Source organism: Ovis aries, chromosome 7, assembly GCF_016772045.2.
Source record: "Ovis aries strain OAR_USU_Benz2616 breed Rambouillet chromosome 7, ARS-UI_Ramb_v3.0, whole genome shotgun sequence".
In the NCBI taxonomy this organism is placed as follows: Eukaryota; Metazoa; Chordata; class Mammalia; order Artiodactyla; family Bovidae; genus Ovis; species Ovis aries.
Genome location: NC_056060.1, coordinates 22948694 through 22965874, shown reverse-complemented (window position 1 = coordinate 22965874; position 17181 = coordinate 22948694). Strand labels below are relative to the sequence as shown.

At 41.8% G+C, this 17181-nt stretch overlaps 1 pseudogene and 3 gene segments (V, D, J or C); all 4 read left to right on the top strand.

Annotated features, from left to right (window-relative positions):
* The first annotated feature begins 4164 nt into the window (after positions 1 to 4164).
* Positions 4165 to 6006, top strand: LOC101119800 (T cell receptor alpha variable 9-2-like). The segment is given in 2 exon segments: positions 4165 to 4260; positions 4384 to 6006. Coding segments are annotated over 2 exon segments (381 nt in total).
* A 2356-nt stretch (positions 6007 to 8362) lies between these two features.
* LOC114115583 (T cell receptor alpha variable 22-like) lies at positions 8363 to 10282 on the top strand (annotated as a pseudogene).
* Positions 10283 to 12424: 2142 nt separating this feature from the next.
* LOC114115819 (T cell receptor alpha variable 13-1-like) lies at positions 12425 to 13525 on the top strand. The segment is given in 2 exon segments: positions 12425 to 12566; positions 12732 to 13525. Coding segments are annotated over 2 exon segments (474 nt in total).
* A 2768-nt stretch (positions 13526 to 16293) lies between these two features.
* LOC132660112 (T cell receptor alpha variable 14/delta variable 4-like) lies at positions 16294 to 16865 on the top strand. The segment is given in 2 exon segments: positions 16294 to 16414; positions 16546 to 16865. Coding segments are annotated over 2 exon segments (369 nt in total).
* Positions 16866 to 17181: the final 316 nt, after the last annotated feature.

Genomic DNA, 17181 nt, shown 5'->3' with positions numbered 1-17181 from the left:
GTTTCCTATGCTATGCATTAGGTCCTTGTTGATTATCCATTTTAAACATAGCAGTGTGTACATGTCCATCCCAAACTCCCTAACTGTCTCCCCACCCCCATCCTTCCTCTTTGGCAACCATAAGTTCATTCTTTATGAGTCTGTTTTTGTTTTGTAAACAAGTTCATGAGTATTCTTTATGTTTCTTTCCTCTTTTGGCGAAAGGGCCAAATCTATAATTATTTAATTAGCTCAATATGCATAAGTAAAGAACCTATTAAAAGACTGTCTTAAAATATTTCAAAGATTTGAGAAGTAATTTTGCTGCCCTCTCTCTCTCAAAAGTTCTCTGAAAAGAATCTATAGGGGAAAAAAGGGAACAGATTTTTGCGACTAGATAGGTCTGCGTTCAAAACTATTAACTCTAAAATTAAGTTTCTAGATAGCTTTGTTTTACTATTTGTAAGATGATAGAGTGATATCTTCTTTAGTATTTTGTTGTGACAATTTATCAGTAATGTATCCACAGAGATTAACAAGTCACAGATGATTGATTAATGACAGTAATCTCTATAGGTACAGAAAAACCACTGGACAAAACTCAGTATCTATTCTTGATTAAAAACTCCCAGCAAACTAGGACTTAAGAGAATTCATTAACTTAATAAAGGTTCTCTACAAAAAATCCACATCAAATACACTGGATGGCAAAAGACTGAATGCTTTCCTTCAAATTTCAGGAATAAGGGAAGACTCTTGACTCTCACCACTTGTACTGAATATTGTACTAAGGGTCCTAGCCAGTGCAATAAGGCAAGAGAAAGAAACAAAAGTCATACAGTTTGGAAAAGAAGTGAATCTACCATTAGTCAAAGACAGAGTAATTATCTGAGCGTCAAATCCAAGGGAATTTGCAAAAATGTTACTAGAAAAAAACGAAAATTAAACAAAGTCAAATATATCCCTAACATAGGCTCCAGTCACTCCACTCCCAGATATTGACCCAAGAGAAATGAGAGTATGACTATAAAAAATCTTATTCACACATGTTCATATCAGTTTTATTTGTAACAGCCGCAAACAAGGACTAACCTAAATGTCCATCAATAGGTGAATAGATAAACGTACCTACAGATAAATCATATCCATATAATGGAATACTACTCAGCAATACAAAGGAATGAAACATGATTGTAATAACCGTGGGAGAATCCTAAAATACTTATGCTGAATGAAAGAAGCTATCAAAGGCACACATCATACCATTTATTTGAAATTACTGAATATGCAAACTATTTTATGAGAGAAATGTTGCTTGAAAATGGGAATAGGATGTGAAGAGAGGGCCGAGAGGACTAAAAAGAGACGAGGAAATTTTGGGGTGACGTGTTGTTCATTATCTTGATTGTGGTGATGGTTTCACAAGTATAAACATGTGTCAGTCTTAAGTTAAGGAGGTACAATTTATTTTAAAGAGAACTGTGTATTAATAAAGCCATTAAAATCCAAATATAGCAAATATCTTTCTTCAGTGTTATAGAAGTCTTATTTTATGACCCCGAAATGCAAAAATATTTCTCCTATATGTACTCATTGGCCTTAAACTATTTTTTTAAAAGTAGAGGTAATAACTATTTGCATCCATGTGCATCCATTTATTTTCAGTCCTACATCATTACAACCTAGTTTGTGTTCTTTCTATATACCAGAATTGCCAGTGGATTCTTTACCATCTGAGCAACCAGGGAAACCCACCTACCAGAACAGAAGTTTGTAATTGATTTTCCAGAATTTTTTTCTGGCATAGTTTTGAGGCAGTTTCTCACTATGTGATTTGGAAGGTAGAGAAGAAAGGAAGGGATATGTGAATCCAAGCAGTATCAAGCCTGGTTTTTAAAATTTAAATCTGGGTTTGGGAAATGATTCATGTTCTGACTCTGGACTCATGAAATTCCTTGATGTGAATCTGAGAAGAGTGAACTCCCAGAAACAGATGTCTAAGCGTCCATCTGTGTGTTTAGGAATCTGTGGTTACAGGGCTTTACAGAAGATGACTGCCTCTTAGAACTTCATCCTGATACTCCTCAGAGGTTTTGTTTTATAAAATGAATGATCATAAAAAGGGAGCTAAAGAAGTGCTTGTTTTTGCTGCTGGTACTCAGAAAGAGAAGTTTTGAGTATGTTTGTAATCCTGGGAACATCCTGTTGCCCCTGATCTTTGACAGCTACCTCGATCTAGGACATCTGCCCCAAATGAAAACTTGTGAACCAACATCGGACTGGCTGCAACCCTACTTCTTGGGGAGCTCTAAAAATTACAGATTCATGGGTCTCAACTCTGGATAATGTGATTCATGAAGTTATTGGTGGGCCCAGAACGTGTAATTTTAAGTCATTCACTCATTAATGCTACTTTCAGCTGTCATGTGAATATTGGCTGAGAGGTCTTTAACAATTTGAAAAGCTGGGAAAGAAGAGCATCCTAACTCATGCTCTGAGCTTTTGACACAAATCTACATCTTCAGGGTTTCAAACACTGGGGGAAAATTATTTGGTTCAAGTTTGGCAACAAAATGTGGCAGATGGAATAGAAAGTATCTTTGAGGCTAGATGTCAACTAAGAATGTATAATAGGATTAGTACTTGTCTGATTTACATAGGCCAACCCTCTTATCTTAGAGTCAAGGAAGAAGAAGGGGAATAAGATATCAATCTTAGATAATTCTACAAGGATTTGATCATTTCAATTATGATATCTCTTTTGTTTTCACATTTTAATGATTCTGAAATTCAGGATTATTTGACTATTGATAAGACAGTGTGACTTTTTCCCTTAAAATTTTTATTAGAAAGATAACATTTCTTACAAATGATATTATTTTAGGACTGAGAAAATATTTTATTTCAAGTAGTAGTGATTCCATGATCAAAGACCCTTTATTCATCAATTTTTTTGGTATAGCTAATATTTAGTGAGCATGTAATAAACATCAGCCAGGGCTTCCCTGGGGACTCAGTGGTAAAGAATCTGCCTGCCAATGCAGGAGACTCAGGTTCGATCCCTGGGTTGAGAAGATCCCCTGGGGAAGAAAATGGCAACTCCAAATGGCACCCCACTCCAGTACTCTTGCCTGGAAAATCTCATGAATGGAGGAGCCTGGTGGGCTTCAGTCCATGGGGTCGCTAAGAGTCGGACACAGCTGAGCGACTTCACTTTCACTTTTCACTTTCATGCATTGGAGAAGGAAATGGCAACCCACTCCAGTGTTCTTGCCTGGAGAATCCCAGGGATGGGGGAGCCTGATGGGCTGCTGTCTCTGGGGTCGCACAGAGTCGGACACAACTGAAGTGACTTAGCAGCAGCAGCAGTATTCTTGAGTGGGAAATCCCACGGACAAAGGAGCCTAGTGGGCTACAGTCTTTAGGGTTGCAAAAGGATTAGACATGACTGATTCAGTGACTAAACAACAAATAATTGTCAGTCACTCTTCCATAACTTGGGGTACAATGCTGAAAAACAGAGATTCACTCAGTAATGACCTAGCTTCTTATTTCTTCCTCTCTAATCAGCCACAGACTCTTCTGACAGTCAGTGGATTATAGGTTGGCCCACAATGGATCCATGAGAATATAAAATACTATACTAAAGTTCTTAAGAAAATCAGTATCTTCTCAGCTACAAAAATACCTGGAATGCTTGTTAAAGAACTTCCATGTCAGGTAGTATCCTAGGAACAAAACAGACCTGAGAAGTGTTGACAGCTGTTGATCAGATTTCCAAGCTCCACCTGAAGACTGATATGTGCCTCATGGATAAAGTCAAGGAAAACATTTTTCTAATTTAGGGAGGAGACCAGGATACAGGGGCTTCCCTGGTGCTCAGTTGGTAAAGAGTCTGCCTGAAGTGTGGGAGAGCCAAGTTCTATCTCTGGGTCGGGAAGATCCCCTGGAGAAGGAAATGGCCACACACTCCGGTACTCTTGCCTGGAAAATCCCATGGATGGAGGAGCCTGGCAGGTTACAGTCCATGGGGTCTCAAAGAGTCGGACCCGACTTAGCGACTTCACTTTCTTTCCACTATACATGCATCGCATTTCTGAACCTGTCCACCAGAGGGTGCAGTTTCCTAACAGACACATTTCCTGTGTGCCTAGTCTTCACTGAAACTAAACCTCACTGTGACTTCATTTCTTCACGTGGAGAGTCAAGAACGTTATTCAGGAGACACTCTGGAGATGAGCTCTTCTCCAGGCTTAGTGACCGTGATACTCTTCCTGCTGGGTAAGAAAAACGCCTCTAAACATTTGGATCCTTTCTTCTGTTATGTCAACAAAACCTTCAAGCGTAATTTTATCCCAGAGTTTTATGCCCAAGATCACAGAGAACTCTCTTATTTTCCCCTAGGACAAACCCGTGGAGACTCAGTGAGCCAGATGGACGGCCAAGTGACCCTTTTGGAAGGGGCTACCTTGACTGTGAACTGTACTTATTCAGCCATCGGGTACCCCACTCTTTTCTGGTATGTCCAGTATCCTGGAGAAGGTCCACAGCTCCTCCTGAAAGCCACGAAGGCCAACGACAAGGGAACCAACGAAGGTTTTGAAGCCACATACGATGCAAAAACCACCTCCTTCCACTTGGAGAAAGCCTCAGTCCAAGAGTCAGACTCGGCTGTGTACCACTGTGCTCTGAGTGACACAGTGAGGGAAACTGCAGGGGGAGCTGAGCACAAACTCTGAGCAGCAACGGGGCCTGGATCCATGTGGTTCCAGCAGAGCCTATGGTTGTTTGTCTCTTAGTCTCTGGTTCATACAAAAAACATACAAATGGCTAAAGCATAAGAATAAGAAGTGAATATTCCCCACACTCAACTCTTCATCAGTGAAACCGAAAACTCTCTGACACCAGTAGTTCCTTTTCCAGGGTCAAAGTAGTTTCAAGGTAAACACATAAGCAGCAAAGTGGTGTTTTGCATGTTCTGCTGCTTCCACAAGCTGTTCCAGGTCACCCGGGTGGCTGTTACTAGGCCTCACTGTACTTTCACAGAACCAAAGTGCGCCAGATGAGGTGTGGTCTGCACAGTGTCTTCCCGACAGAGCATGGCATGAGAGGTGACAGGAGAGCCACAGCCCCCACAAGTTATCATTCTTAATAGAGAAAGAAGGGATGAAGGAAGAGGAACAGAATCTCATACATGATGGAACAGTGGAAAGAGAGGAAAGGATTTTATGCACACTCATCTCTTTATCCCCCTGAGACTCTATTTAAAAGATAGCAAATAAATTAGAATGGGTATACCCCTGAAAATACAGAGGACAGAAAAGGAGTTGGCAGCGCAGAGTGCTGTCAACAATTTCAGAGGATGGGAAGTGTAAGGAAGAACGGAGACTTGTAGAATAGTTGAAGAAGGAACCTCGACCTCGTGTGAGACGCATCACAATGTGCGCTGAACACCTGTGCAAAGGCTGAGAAGACAAGGCACCGATCATCTCTGAGTAACTGAGAAAGACGGTGTTGCCCCATGAGTGCACACGTGTGAGTGCTGAGGGTCTTGGGGAGCACTAAAACAGGAGGTCACTGTGAACAGAGAATAGCTGTGCTCTCCACAGTTCTTTATGACAAGCAATGATGACTTTCTAAACTCAGCATAAAAGTGGAAGTTAGTCTTTAATGAACTGAGAACAACACAAAGAATTCCCCCAAACTTTGTATGTGCCATGCTGTGCTTGGTCCCTTCAGCTGTGCCCAACTCTTCGCAACCCCATGGACTCCTCTGTCCGTGGCTCCTCTGTCCATGGGATTCTCCAGGCAGGAATCCTGGAGGGGGTTGCCATTTCCTTCTCCAGGGGACCTTCCCAACCCAGGACTCGAACCCAGGTCAGGTAGATTCTTTACTGTATGAGCCACCAGGGAAGACCAATAATACTGGAGCGGGTAGCCTGTCCCTTCTCGAGGGGAACTTCCTGACTGAGGAATCAAACTGGGGTTTCCTGCATTGCAGGCGGATTCTTTACCAGCTGACCTACCCAAGTGTGTTAAACTTTACTATTAAACTTTTTGACTTTTACTCATTGGTTGGGCTTTCTTTTCTTAAAAGTGTCTGTAAAATTTTTCCCTTCTTCCCTATAAGCCCTGCAGACACTGGTCTTGCTACTGTCTCCGTAGCTCTGCTCCATCCAGAACGTCATGTTGGTGGAATCAGATGGTGCAGCTTTCTCAGACTGGCTTCTCTCACTCGTGTGTGTGTGTGCTCGGGCGCTTCAGGCCTGTCTGGTTCTCTGTGACCCTGTGGACTGTAGCCAAACAATGGCTGTGTAACAGTTTTAAAGGTTAGTTTCCATTTACAGTTATTACAAAATGTTGGCTATATTCTCCGTGTTGTAACAGTACATCCTTAAGCCGACCTTATACCCAATTGCTTGCATCTCCCACACCCACAGCCCTCTGCTGGCCCTGCCCCCACTAATAACCATTGTTCTCTGTGAGTCTGCTTTTATTGTTATATTCACGAGTTTATTGTGTTTGTTAGATGCTATACACAAATATCATACAGCATTTGTCTTTCTCTGACATATTTCACTTAGCAAATGCCCTCCAAATCCATCCCTGTTGCTGCAAATGACAAAATTTCATTCTTTTAAATAAATTACCATATTTACAGCACAACTTCTATAAATAAGGATTTATTTTGAACTAAAGAAATGAAAAAAAGCAAAAGATGAAATTTATTAAAATTTTAAGGCATAAATTTCCATGAAGTGACATTTTAAGAGTAAGAGTTTATTTTTAGTCTCCATTCAATCTAGGCAGTGATTTTTTTTTTTTTTCTGACTACTTTCTTCATCAGGAAGCATGCAGTGAACGGGACTGGGGACTGGGGATTTGTGATGCTGCAGTCTGAAGGGGTCTTTGTTGAGGATTTCAGTCCACTAGGGGGCACTGTAGGCTTTACAAGACATGAAGACCTTTTCTAATGATTCCAGAGACCAGAGACAGAAACAGTTAAGAGAGGAGCCCAGAGAGCATGGAGAACAGTCAAATTATATAGGCAGCAAAGGTGGGGAGAGGGGAACAGTGTTTGTGTAGAGTTTATCTCAGATTTCAATTTTTTCATTCTATATAAGGTTTGGAAAGCTGTAGCCCTTACCTCCAGAGAAGGCATTGGCACCCCACTCTAGTACTCTTGCCTGGAAAATCCCATGAACGGAGGAGCCTGGTAGGCCAGTCCATGAGGTCGCTAAGAGTCGGACACGACTCAGAGACTTCACTTTGACTTTTCACTTTCATGCATTGGAGAAGGAAATGGCAACCCACTCCAGTATTCTTGCCTGGAGAATCCCAGGACTGGGGGAGCCTGGTGGGCTGCTGTCTATGGGGTCACACAGAGTTGGACACGACTGAAGTGACTTAGCAGCAGCAGCCCTTACCTCTGTAAATCCACGGTGAGGATGATTCTCTGAGTAGAGGTAGAGAAATAGGGATACTACCGAGCTCTGAGAGCATGGAAACTCAACAGAAAACATCTGTGTTACCTGTATTCATTTTTAAAATTGTTATGACCAAATTCCCCAAACCCACTGACCCAGAAATTATTCCAGTACCTCAGACCTCCTACCTTTTCATATATTTCCTCAAGAGTAGAAAGCACAAGAATAAAAAGAGGAAAAAATAAGGAACAAAAATAGAGGGAAAGGAGAAAGACAATATTGAATTTGGGCAAAAAAGTGTGGCCAGATCAGAATTAGCTGTGGGTCAACAGGACGTCCAAGAGTTGGACAGCAGGAAGGGAGAGGTGGAAATTAAGGCAGAGTGAACATTATATGCATGTCCTGTTTTTCAACAACCAAATTCTTACCGGAATCATTTCTGTGCAGAGGCCGACTATATATCTTGGTTTCTAAATGATTTCAAGAAATTGTAGTTACTTCTGCAATAAACAATGCATGTATCAGATAGTTTTCCTTGATCAGAATTTTCACATAACTGAATTATCAAAATCTCTGCCAAACTATGCAATTTGAAAAATGGGTCATCCTTCCCTATAATTCCTCAAAGTTCTACATAATCCATCATGACACAAGTCTTCTAGAAATATCATCTACCTTTCCTCACACACTATCCCACAATCTTCTCTTACATATAGTCTTTTAAGAAAAAAAATTCTTTACGACTTCACATATCAGAAATATTGCTTTTACCTCTCTGCACTGTCTCCCCAAACCTCAATTTTGGAGAAACTGCTGACCTTACTGCAGTCTCACTAGGCCACTGTGGGTGGAGTTTCCTGTTAAGTGAGTTGACTCACCTCAGATGTGATTGGTACTCAGTGATTCTGGCGGAACGTACTGACAGTAAGAACAAAATTTCTCCAGCCCAAGACTCTATATTCTTCAGAGCAGGGGCGAAGGCACCTCAGTAACTGGGCAAGGGATCATGAAGAGAAGATGGGGAACCTTGCTAGGGTTTCTGTGGATCCAGACTTGCTGTGAGTTGGGGTCATCCCAGATAGGGAACTGGGGAGTGTCCACAGCTGTCAGTGGGAGGGAGGGGAGGAAAGCTGACCTGGAGCTCCTAGATGGTCCTACATCCTCAGGTATTTCCTGAGATAGTTTCCTGGTCTGGAAACCCCATCCATGACTCCTCAGTGACATCATTCGTGTTTGCTTCTCTCTCTTTCCAAGCAGGGGTGAGGGGACTGAAGGTGGAGCAGAGTCCTTCAATCTTGAGCCTCCAGGAGGGAGCCAACTCTACTCTGTGGTGCAATTTTTCTGACACAGTGAGCACTGTGCAGTGGTTCCAGCAGAATCCCGGAGGCAGCCTCACCAGGCTGTTTGTCATAGCTTCAGGGACGAAGCAGAATGAAAGGCTGAGTTCCACAGTGAATTCTAAGGAGCGGTATAGTACCCTACACATCACAGCCTCCCAGCTGGAAGACGCAGCCACCTACCTCTGTGCGGTGGAGGCACAGTGCTCCCAGGTGGCCTGCAGCCTGTATCCAAACTGCAGCTGCCTCAGCCCCAGCCCTCCACACTACTACACCATCCAAGTACCCTTGTTACCTCTGTGGGTTTCCAGATTCATAATTCAGCACTTTTTCCTCTGAAGATCAGATCCTTTAGGACTGTCATTTAACTTTTTTTTTTTTTTTTTGCCCTTCTTCTTCCCAGAAATCTCTCATGGATACAAAGCTCTAATATGGAGCCATGTAGATGCCAATATTCAATGTCCTGTTAAACCAATCTAGTGCTCCTGACAGATAAAATGTAAGCTATATATAAATTTCTCTGATGGAAAATGCTTGGAAAAATTTACGGTGATCGACAAATAGAAAGAGATGACTCAATTTTTTGGTTAATTGCACTTGTGTATTCCTTCAGAGTGAAAAGGGAATTAAATGTGTGTAATGTTTTTAAAGTTTGTATTCAGATTTTTGAGTCCTGGTAATAACAAATATGAGAAAAATAATTTTTTATGTGAAGACAAGGCAGAGACTGGAGTGATGTGTCTGAAAGCCAAGGAACACCACACACTGATGGCAGCTGCCACAAGCTAAGAGAAAGCACGGGAGTTTAGAGCACTTCATTCATAATTACCAAATCTGGGACTAACCAAGATGTCCTTCAACAAGAGGGTGGATAAGTAAATTGTGGTACATCCAAACAATGGAATATTACTCAGTGTTAAAGAGAAATAGGTTGTCAAGCCATAAAAATTCAGAGGAAACTTAAATGCATGAAGCTAAGTGAAAGAAGTCAATCTAAAAGGCTGCCTGCTATATGATTCCAACCATGGGACCCTCTGGGAAAGGCGAAATTGCAAAGGGAGTGAACACCAGTGATTGCAAGGATCGAGGGGAGCGGAAGGATGAATGGGCAGAGCACAAAAGATTTTCAGGAGTGAAACTACTCTCTGTGATACTGTAATCATGAACACATGCCACTATACATTTGTGTAAACCCAAAGAATGTACAACACCAAGAGTGAATCCTGGTAGACTATAGACTTTGGGTGATTATAATGTGTTAATATGGGCTCGTCAGTTGTGAGAAATAGACCAGTCTCATGTGGCAGTTGATAAGAAGAGAGGTTATGCAAGTGTGGGAGTGGGAGGTATATTGGAAACCTCTGCATCTTCTCTTGAATTTTTCTGTGAATCTAAAATGATCAAAAGTCTCAAAAAGTTAGATTCAGATACATGAAACTAATTTGTATGAAGAGTTAAAGCATTTTAGAAAAATGGTGCCACTAGAAACGTTGAAAGTGAAAGTGTTAGTCGCTCCATCCTGTCCTACTCTGTGACCCCATGGACTGTAGCCTGCCAGGCTCCTCCTCCCACGGAATTCCCCAGGCAAGAATACTGGAGTGGGTTGCCATTTCCTACTCCAAGGGATCTTCCTAACCCAGGGATCAGACCCAGGGATGGGCCCAGGGATCGAACTCAGGTCTCCTGCATGGCAGGCAAATTCTTTACCATTTGAGCCACCAGGGAAGCCCTCTAGAAACATTACCTAATGAAACTTTACTCAGCTTCTTGTAAAGAAAATCTCAAATTTTCATTTTGCACTGGTTCTAAAAATGATATAGGTGATCCCCACCTACACTTGCAAGGAGAAAGGCAGAAGCCAGAAAGCAATTTGGTTGCTTTAGAAAGAGCCTCTTGCTTTACCTGCAGGCAACTCATCTACTTCCTCCAGGTCCTCCAGTCATGCCGATGTTTTTTCTTTTGTTCCTACAGGATGAAATAAGACTCATAGAATGAGTCACCAGAAGAACATATTCTTGCCAATTCAGTCACAAAGCCCCTTTGACCTCACTGTCTGTCATGATGCTTATATTCAGTGAGCCACGTCCCATTTTATGCCATTTTACTATGGATTTATATTCTCCTTGATTTTATAGGAGAAATGAAATCACAGATAGGGATTCATTCCAAGGAAGGCCCTAGGGTTAATTAGTGGCCACTGCAGCCCCCAAAGACTGCATGGGATGTGAAAATAGTGTTGGGAGTTCCAGAGGGCAAGGGGGTTCTCCCCACTCTCTCTCATCACTTTATATTGTATATAAGTAGACCTCAATAAAGATTTGTTCTGCTAAATAGTATAAAAGAATTTAGAGCCAGATGAGCCCTTAGACAGGGTTTAGTTCAACTTCATTTTACAAAACAGGAACTACATCCAAAAGACAGAATAAAAAATTATATAATTTAAAAATAGATCAAATGAGCTAGCAGTAGAAAGTAGAGGATAAACTGGATACTCTCACCTCCCCCTTATTCTGTTCCTATCTCCTTCTTCCAGACCCTAGTTGCTGAGCAGAGAAAAGCTGTCTAATGCAAACTGCAACACTTAGATCTCTGCCGTTTAGTAATTGCATTTTAGGATACATTTCAACTGATTCTACTGTCAATTCTCTGAGAAAGCAAGGGGCCACTAAAAACCAGCTTAGAGCAGACAGTCTGAGATAACAGGTAGTTGAAATATCAAATGATCTTCTCTCTGTTACTCTCATCTTTGGCTTATAAGTTCCTTTTAGAGAGAGTTTTCCTCCATAACAGGCAAATGAGAATGGTATATTGGCTAAACTTGATAGTTTCATATATATGTGTGTATATATATATATATATATATATATATATATATATATATAATTTGGTTTGTTTGTTTAGGAGAGTGAATCATGGTGTTTTTATAATTTAAAAACTATATATCAGACCCATCATTGAATAAAGAGCAACAGCATCTACCTCTTTTCAGCTTATAAACAGTCAAATTCTCTATCTCTACATTCTTACTGTGCATGAGTGCTGAAGAATTGATGTTTTGGAGAAGACTCTTGAGAGTCACTTGGACTGCAAGGAGATCCAACCAGTCCATCCTAAAGGCGATCCAACCAGTCCATCCTAAAGGAGATCAGTCCTGGGTGTTCATTGGAAGGACTTATGTTGAACCTGAAACTCCAATAGTTTGGCCACCTGACGCAAAGAGCTGACTCATTTGAAAAGACCCTGATGCTGGAAAAGATTGAGGGGGGGAGGAGAAGGGGACGACAGAGGATGAGATAGTTGGATGGCATCACCAACTCGATGGACGTGGGTTTGGGTGGACTCTGGCAGTTGGTGATGGAGAGGGAGGCCTGGCATACTGCGGTTCATGGGGTCACAAACAGTTGGACATGACTTAGTGACTGAAGTGAACTGAATTGAGATTACATCAATCTGAGACATAATTTGTTTGACCTTTGCTGTTTTTATGCATGTCCCTCATAGGCACAGCCATGAAAAGGATATTTAACCAGAGTTCAGTAGTTAGAGATGTGACCACCAGATGGCGGTGCACCTCTGCTGATCAGAACATGTGGAGGGTTCATTTGAGTGGATTCTGAATGAAGAGGCTTAGGGCAGAAGCAGACCCTTTTCTTATTGGCTGGGTAGACAATGAAAGAAACCACTAGAGAAAAGAAGGGAACACTTGGTAACAGAAGCAGGTCTCCTGGTTGGAGACTGCAGGTCCACAACTGATCCTAAATGGGAAAAACAATGAAGACACCCATTGGAGCTTTAATCATGTTCTTATGGCTGCAGCTGGACTGTGAGTTGAGGGTTTAAGGGAAACAGAGTGGATTAGTAGATATTCTTTAGACCCCGAGACTGACTTTATTCAGGTTTCTTCTAGTTATTGTAGAAAAGGGAAAGTAAATTGTGGAACTTAATCTGACAACCCTTGTCCTTTCTCTGACTTCTACTTTCTCCATAGGTGTCAGCCTTGGGAACAAGGTGGAGCAGAGTCCTTCTACCCTGAGTGTCCAGGAGGGAAACAGCTCTGTTATCACCTGCACTTATACAGACACAGCTTCAGCCTACTTCCCTTGGTATAAGCAAGAACTTGGGAAAGGTCCCCAGCTCCTTGTAGCTATTCATTCAAATATGGGTGAAAAAAAAGACCAGAGACTGACTGTTTTACTGAATAAGACCGCCAACCATCTCTCCCTGCACATCGCAACCATCCAGCCTGGAGACTCGGCTATCTACGTCTGTGCAGCAAGGACACATGCTCCCCAGGCGCCCGCCCCCTGCACTCACACTTGTGCCTGGGGCAGCCCCCTTCCTTTGGTGCAACCTTCAAAGCAGCATGTGTCATACTGTTTGTCTGCAAGTGGAAACTGATGTGTTAGACAAGCACAGAATAGAAGGTTAGGCTCAAGATGACCCAGAAAGTGTGACACGTTTTATGCATACTTGCTGCTTACTGAATTCTTGAAGGGAGTTAGCATTGTTTTGTTTCAAAATTGTAAGATTGACTTTACATTTGCCACTCAGACTCCTTTTCTATAAATAACCTCTTGGGAGCAATTCAGAATCCTTATTATGAATGGGTTTTTTAAAAAATATTGTGTTTTGAAAACAGCATTTATTATTTTTCTGGTTATATATTGCATGCCAATTATAGGGAAATGTGTGGTATCCAATAAATATGATATTGATAATTCTGCAATCACATAGTATTGTGAATATTCAGCTTACCTTTTTAATAAATTATCATTACAATAGGCTTATAATGTTTTTCATTTACTATTATATGTTGAATTGAGCATTTGCCATTCACATAGTTGATTATCAGTAGATGTTTGTTAAAGAAATAAGAAAGGATGACTCCTGTCATGCAGGAGATGCTGGTTCAATTCCTGGGTTGGGAAGACCTGCTGGAGAAGGGGTAGGCTGCCTACTCCAGTATTCTTGGGCTTTGCTTGTGGCTCAGCTGGTAAAGAATCTGCCTGCAATGTGGGAGAGCTGGGTTCAACCCCTGGGTTGAGAAGATGCCCTGGAGAAGGGAAAGGCTACCCACTCCAGTATTGTGGCCTGTTGTGGCCTGGAGAATGCCATGGGCTGTATAGTCCATGGGGTCACAAAGAGTCAGACATGATGAGCGACTTTCACTTTCACTTTAACAGGCATACATGATATGTGAACTGTGTTAAAAACCTATAACTACCACTGTATGTATACTTTTCCCAATTTAATGAATCCAAGATAGATCCACAAGTTCAGCTACTTAGTTAATTTCATTTTTGCTAATGATTGGTTTAAAAAGGAGTTTAGAATAGTTATTGCACAGACAGTCTGGTGTTGTCTCTTTTTAATATTTAAGATAAGATTATTTTAAAACACATTAATTCACATTTGGTAGGAGAGTGTTAAAAATATCTGTCCTGGACATGAAGGTGTTTTGAATAGCAGAGGTACTATCAGGAGAACCTTTCACTGAAAAGGGTAACAAAGTTGAATAACCTGAGTAATATTTTGTATTAGTCAACTGAATGGTAGAAAAAGGTTGGGGTTTTTAGGTTGGAGAACAGTTTGTGCTATGTGTGGTACCATCAGATTTAATGGAGATTCAGGGCAGGATCTGAAAAAACTTCAACCAGTTCAGCTGAGGCTGCGATTACTTTGAGATAAGAAGATAAGTTCTGTTCAACTTTAAGGGGTAGGCCATTGTAGGTAACAGCTCTTTGCTGTTTGCCATTGTCAACTAAAAAGATGCACAATGTGAGAGTTGTGAATTAAGTTTTACTTGGGGCAATGAGGACTGCAGCTGGGGAGACTGAATCTCAGATAGCTCTGAGAGACTGCTCCAAAGAGGCAGTGGGGGAAAGTCAACATACAAGATTTTGGTGAAGGGAGAATTCAATGCAATCAAGTGCTTACTTTACAACAGATTTTCTGCTAGTCACAAGGAGCTGATGTCACCATGAAGGGGTTTAGCGCTTTTCTAGATATGAAGAGATGCAAGGATTGGGATCATGAAATCGGTTCCTGAAAGTATCTAGCCATGTAAAGACCTGTTTCCCCAGTTTCCCTGGAGCACAGAGTGCCTCACTCTCCACCCTGCGCTCCCCTCAGCGGGTGTTGAAGGTCAGCAGCTGCAGCAGCACAGAGCTCAGTGTCTGTAGAGGCAGAAGACAGATGCCCTCGCTGTTGTTCAGTGGCTGGCAAACACTCTTGGCAAGTGCCAGTTTGTAGTTGACACCATGTTGCTTAGTAATATCCTTAGGCATGGCTTTCCTTTCACATTCTTACACAAATATCATAATCAGTAGTGGTCTTATGATCAGCTATCTTATGGAGGTCTCTTGTGGTATATTCCCTTAGAACTAGGTGCACAGAATATAGAGGCTTTCTGAGGCTCTTTTGGCTTCCCTGGTGGCTCAGATGGTCAAGAATCTGCCTACAATGCAGGAGACCTGGGTTCAATCCTGGGGTTGGAAAGATCCACTGGAGAAGGGAATGGCTACCCAGTGCAGTATTCTTGCCTGGAGAATGCCATGGACAGAGGAGCCTGGCAGGTCTGGGGTCGCAAAGACTCAGACCTGACTAAGAGGGTTCCAACTGAATTAATGGGAACAATATAAATTCAAAGGCTTGGTAACCCGATGACCAAAATCTAGCATCTATTTGGCCTCTCTCAACAGACCTGGGCTGTCAGGACAAACAGAGAAGAGAAAGGGACCACTGTGTCAGGACTCCATGTCTGCGAGATCCATTCTAGCCTTCTGCAAAGGGAGATTATCTTTTCTCCTACTATTAGGTCCCAAGTTAGGTAACTGAACAGATGTTGTGGTGAAGAATTATAGTGATAGCTACATTGATATGCAGGTTGAGAAACCTGCAGTAATTAGCACAAACATTTTTCTTTTCATAAAGCAATTATTTCTAACTTAAGTGAAAGAAAGCATATGTAGGTATGAGGATAAATGATCATTACATCTTATGTTGTTTCCATAATCCATTACATGCAGTATTTCAAAACAAGTTCCATCATAGATGCAACAGCTGAACACAGTAGTTTGTCAAATTATTGCTCTTCCTTTCAATATCAAATTTGACTTGTGTTTATTTTCAGATACAATTGATATCAACTGAAAATGGGTTTGGGTGGACTCCAGGAGTTGGTGATGGACAGGGAGGCCTGGCGTGCTGTGGTTTATGGGGTTGCAAAGAGTTGGACACCACTGAGCAACTGATCTGAACTGAACTGAAGAGCTGCTGCTGCTGCTAAGTCGCTTCAGTCATGTCCGACTCGCTCACCAAGCACCCCTGTCCCTGGGATTCTTCAGGCAAGAACACTGGAGTGGGTTGCCATTGCCTTCTCCAAACTGAAGAGCTGGTTAATGCAAAAGGAAGTTTGGGGTGAGTGAGACTCTCACCTGGTCCATAGAGAAGTTGACATGAGCCACATCAACTTGCTGCTCCAGGAAACTCCTGTTTCCTGTTGTGGGGCGGCAGCAGCACACACCCAGCAATCCTTCCCTCACCCTGTCAGGCTCACCTCACCTTGCAAAGCCTTGACATTGAAGAAGAAGATATCTTCCGTCTAGTGGAAGAGCTAAAACATGCTTCTCTCCAGCCTTCTGAAGGTGGTCGTGGCTTCACTGTTTTTGGGTAAGGATGGCCCCAGTGGAACTGTGCCTCCTCTGTGACCTAAGGCAAGAAGGGGTAGTAGTTTCTAAAATAGGATTTCTTTATTCTGTACCACTTATTCCTAAGGTTCTGATTCTATTTTTTCTCTTTAGGATCCATTATTGCCCAGAAGGTAACTCAAGACCAACCACAAGTATTAGTGCAGGAGAAGGAAGCTGTGACCCTGGACTGCAAGTATGACACCAGTGATTCACGTTATAGCTTACTCTGGTACAAGCAGCCCAGCAGCGGGGGGATGATTCTCCTTATTCGTCAGGATTCTTATAACCAGCAAAATGCCACAGAAGGTCGCTACTCATTGAATTTCCAGAAAGCAAGCAAATCTATCACACTTGTCATCTCAGCTCCACAGCTGGAGGACTCTGCAGTGTATTTCTGTGCATTGAGTGAGCCCACAGTGAGACGTGTGTAGGAGGGGCCTGCACCAAAACCCAGGGCCCTGCTCCACCTGCTGTGGGGACCATTGAGCTAGAAGAATTGACTAAGGAAATTCAGAAATGTCTGAATTACAAATCAGTAAAAATATGTGTGAATTGTTGGATTTTCATTTCAATTTATTCATGTTTACCAAAAGTTTTCACTTTTGTCTCGGGTTCAAAGGATTTGTTAACAAAATAAGCCAATTGTTATATACAAATAAATAATATAGATGTTTATTGGAGAGTTATCTAACTTACTTTCAATATATAAGCATTAAACACACTAACATTAAAAGAAAATAGAAATAG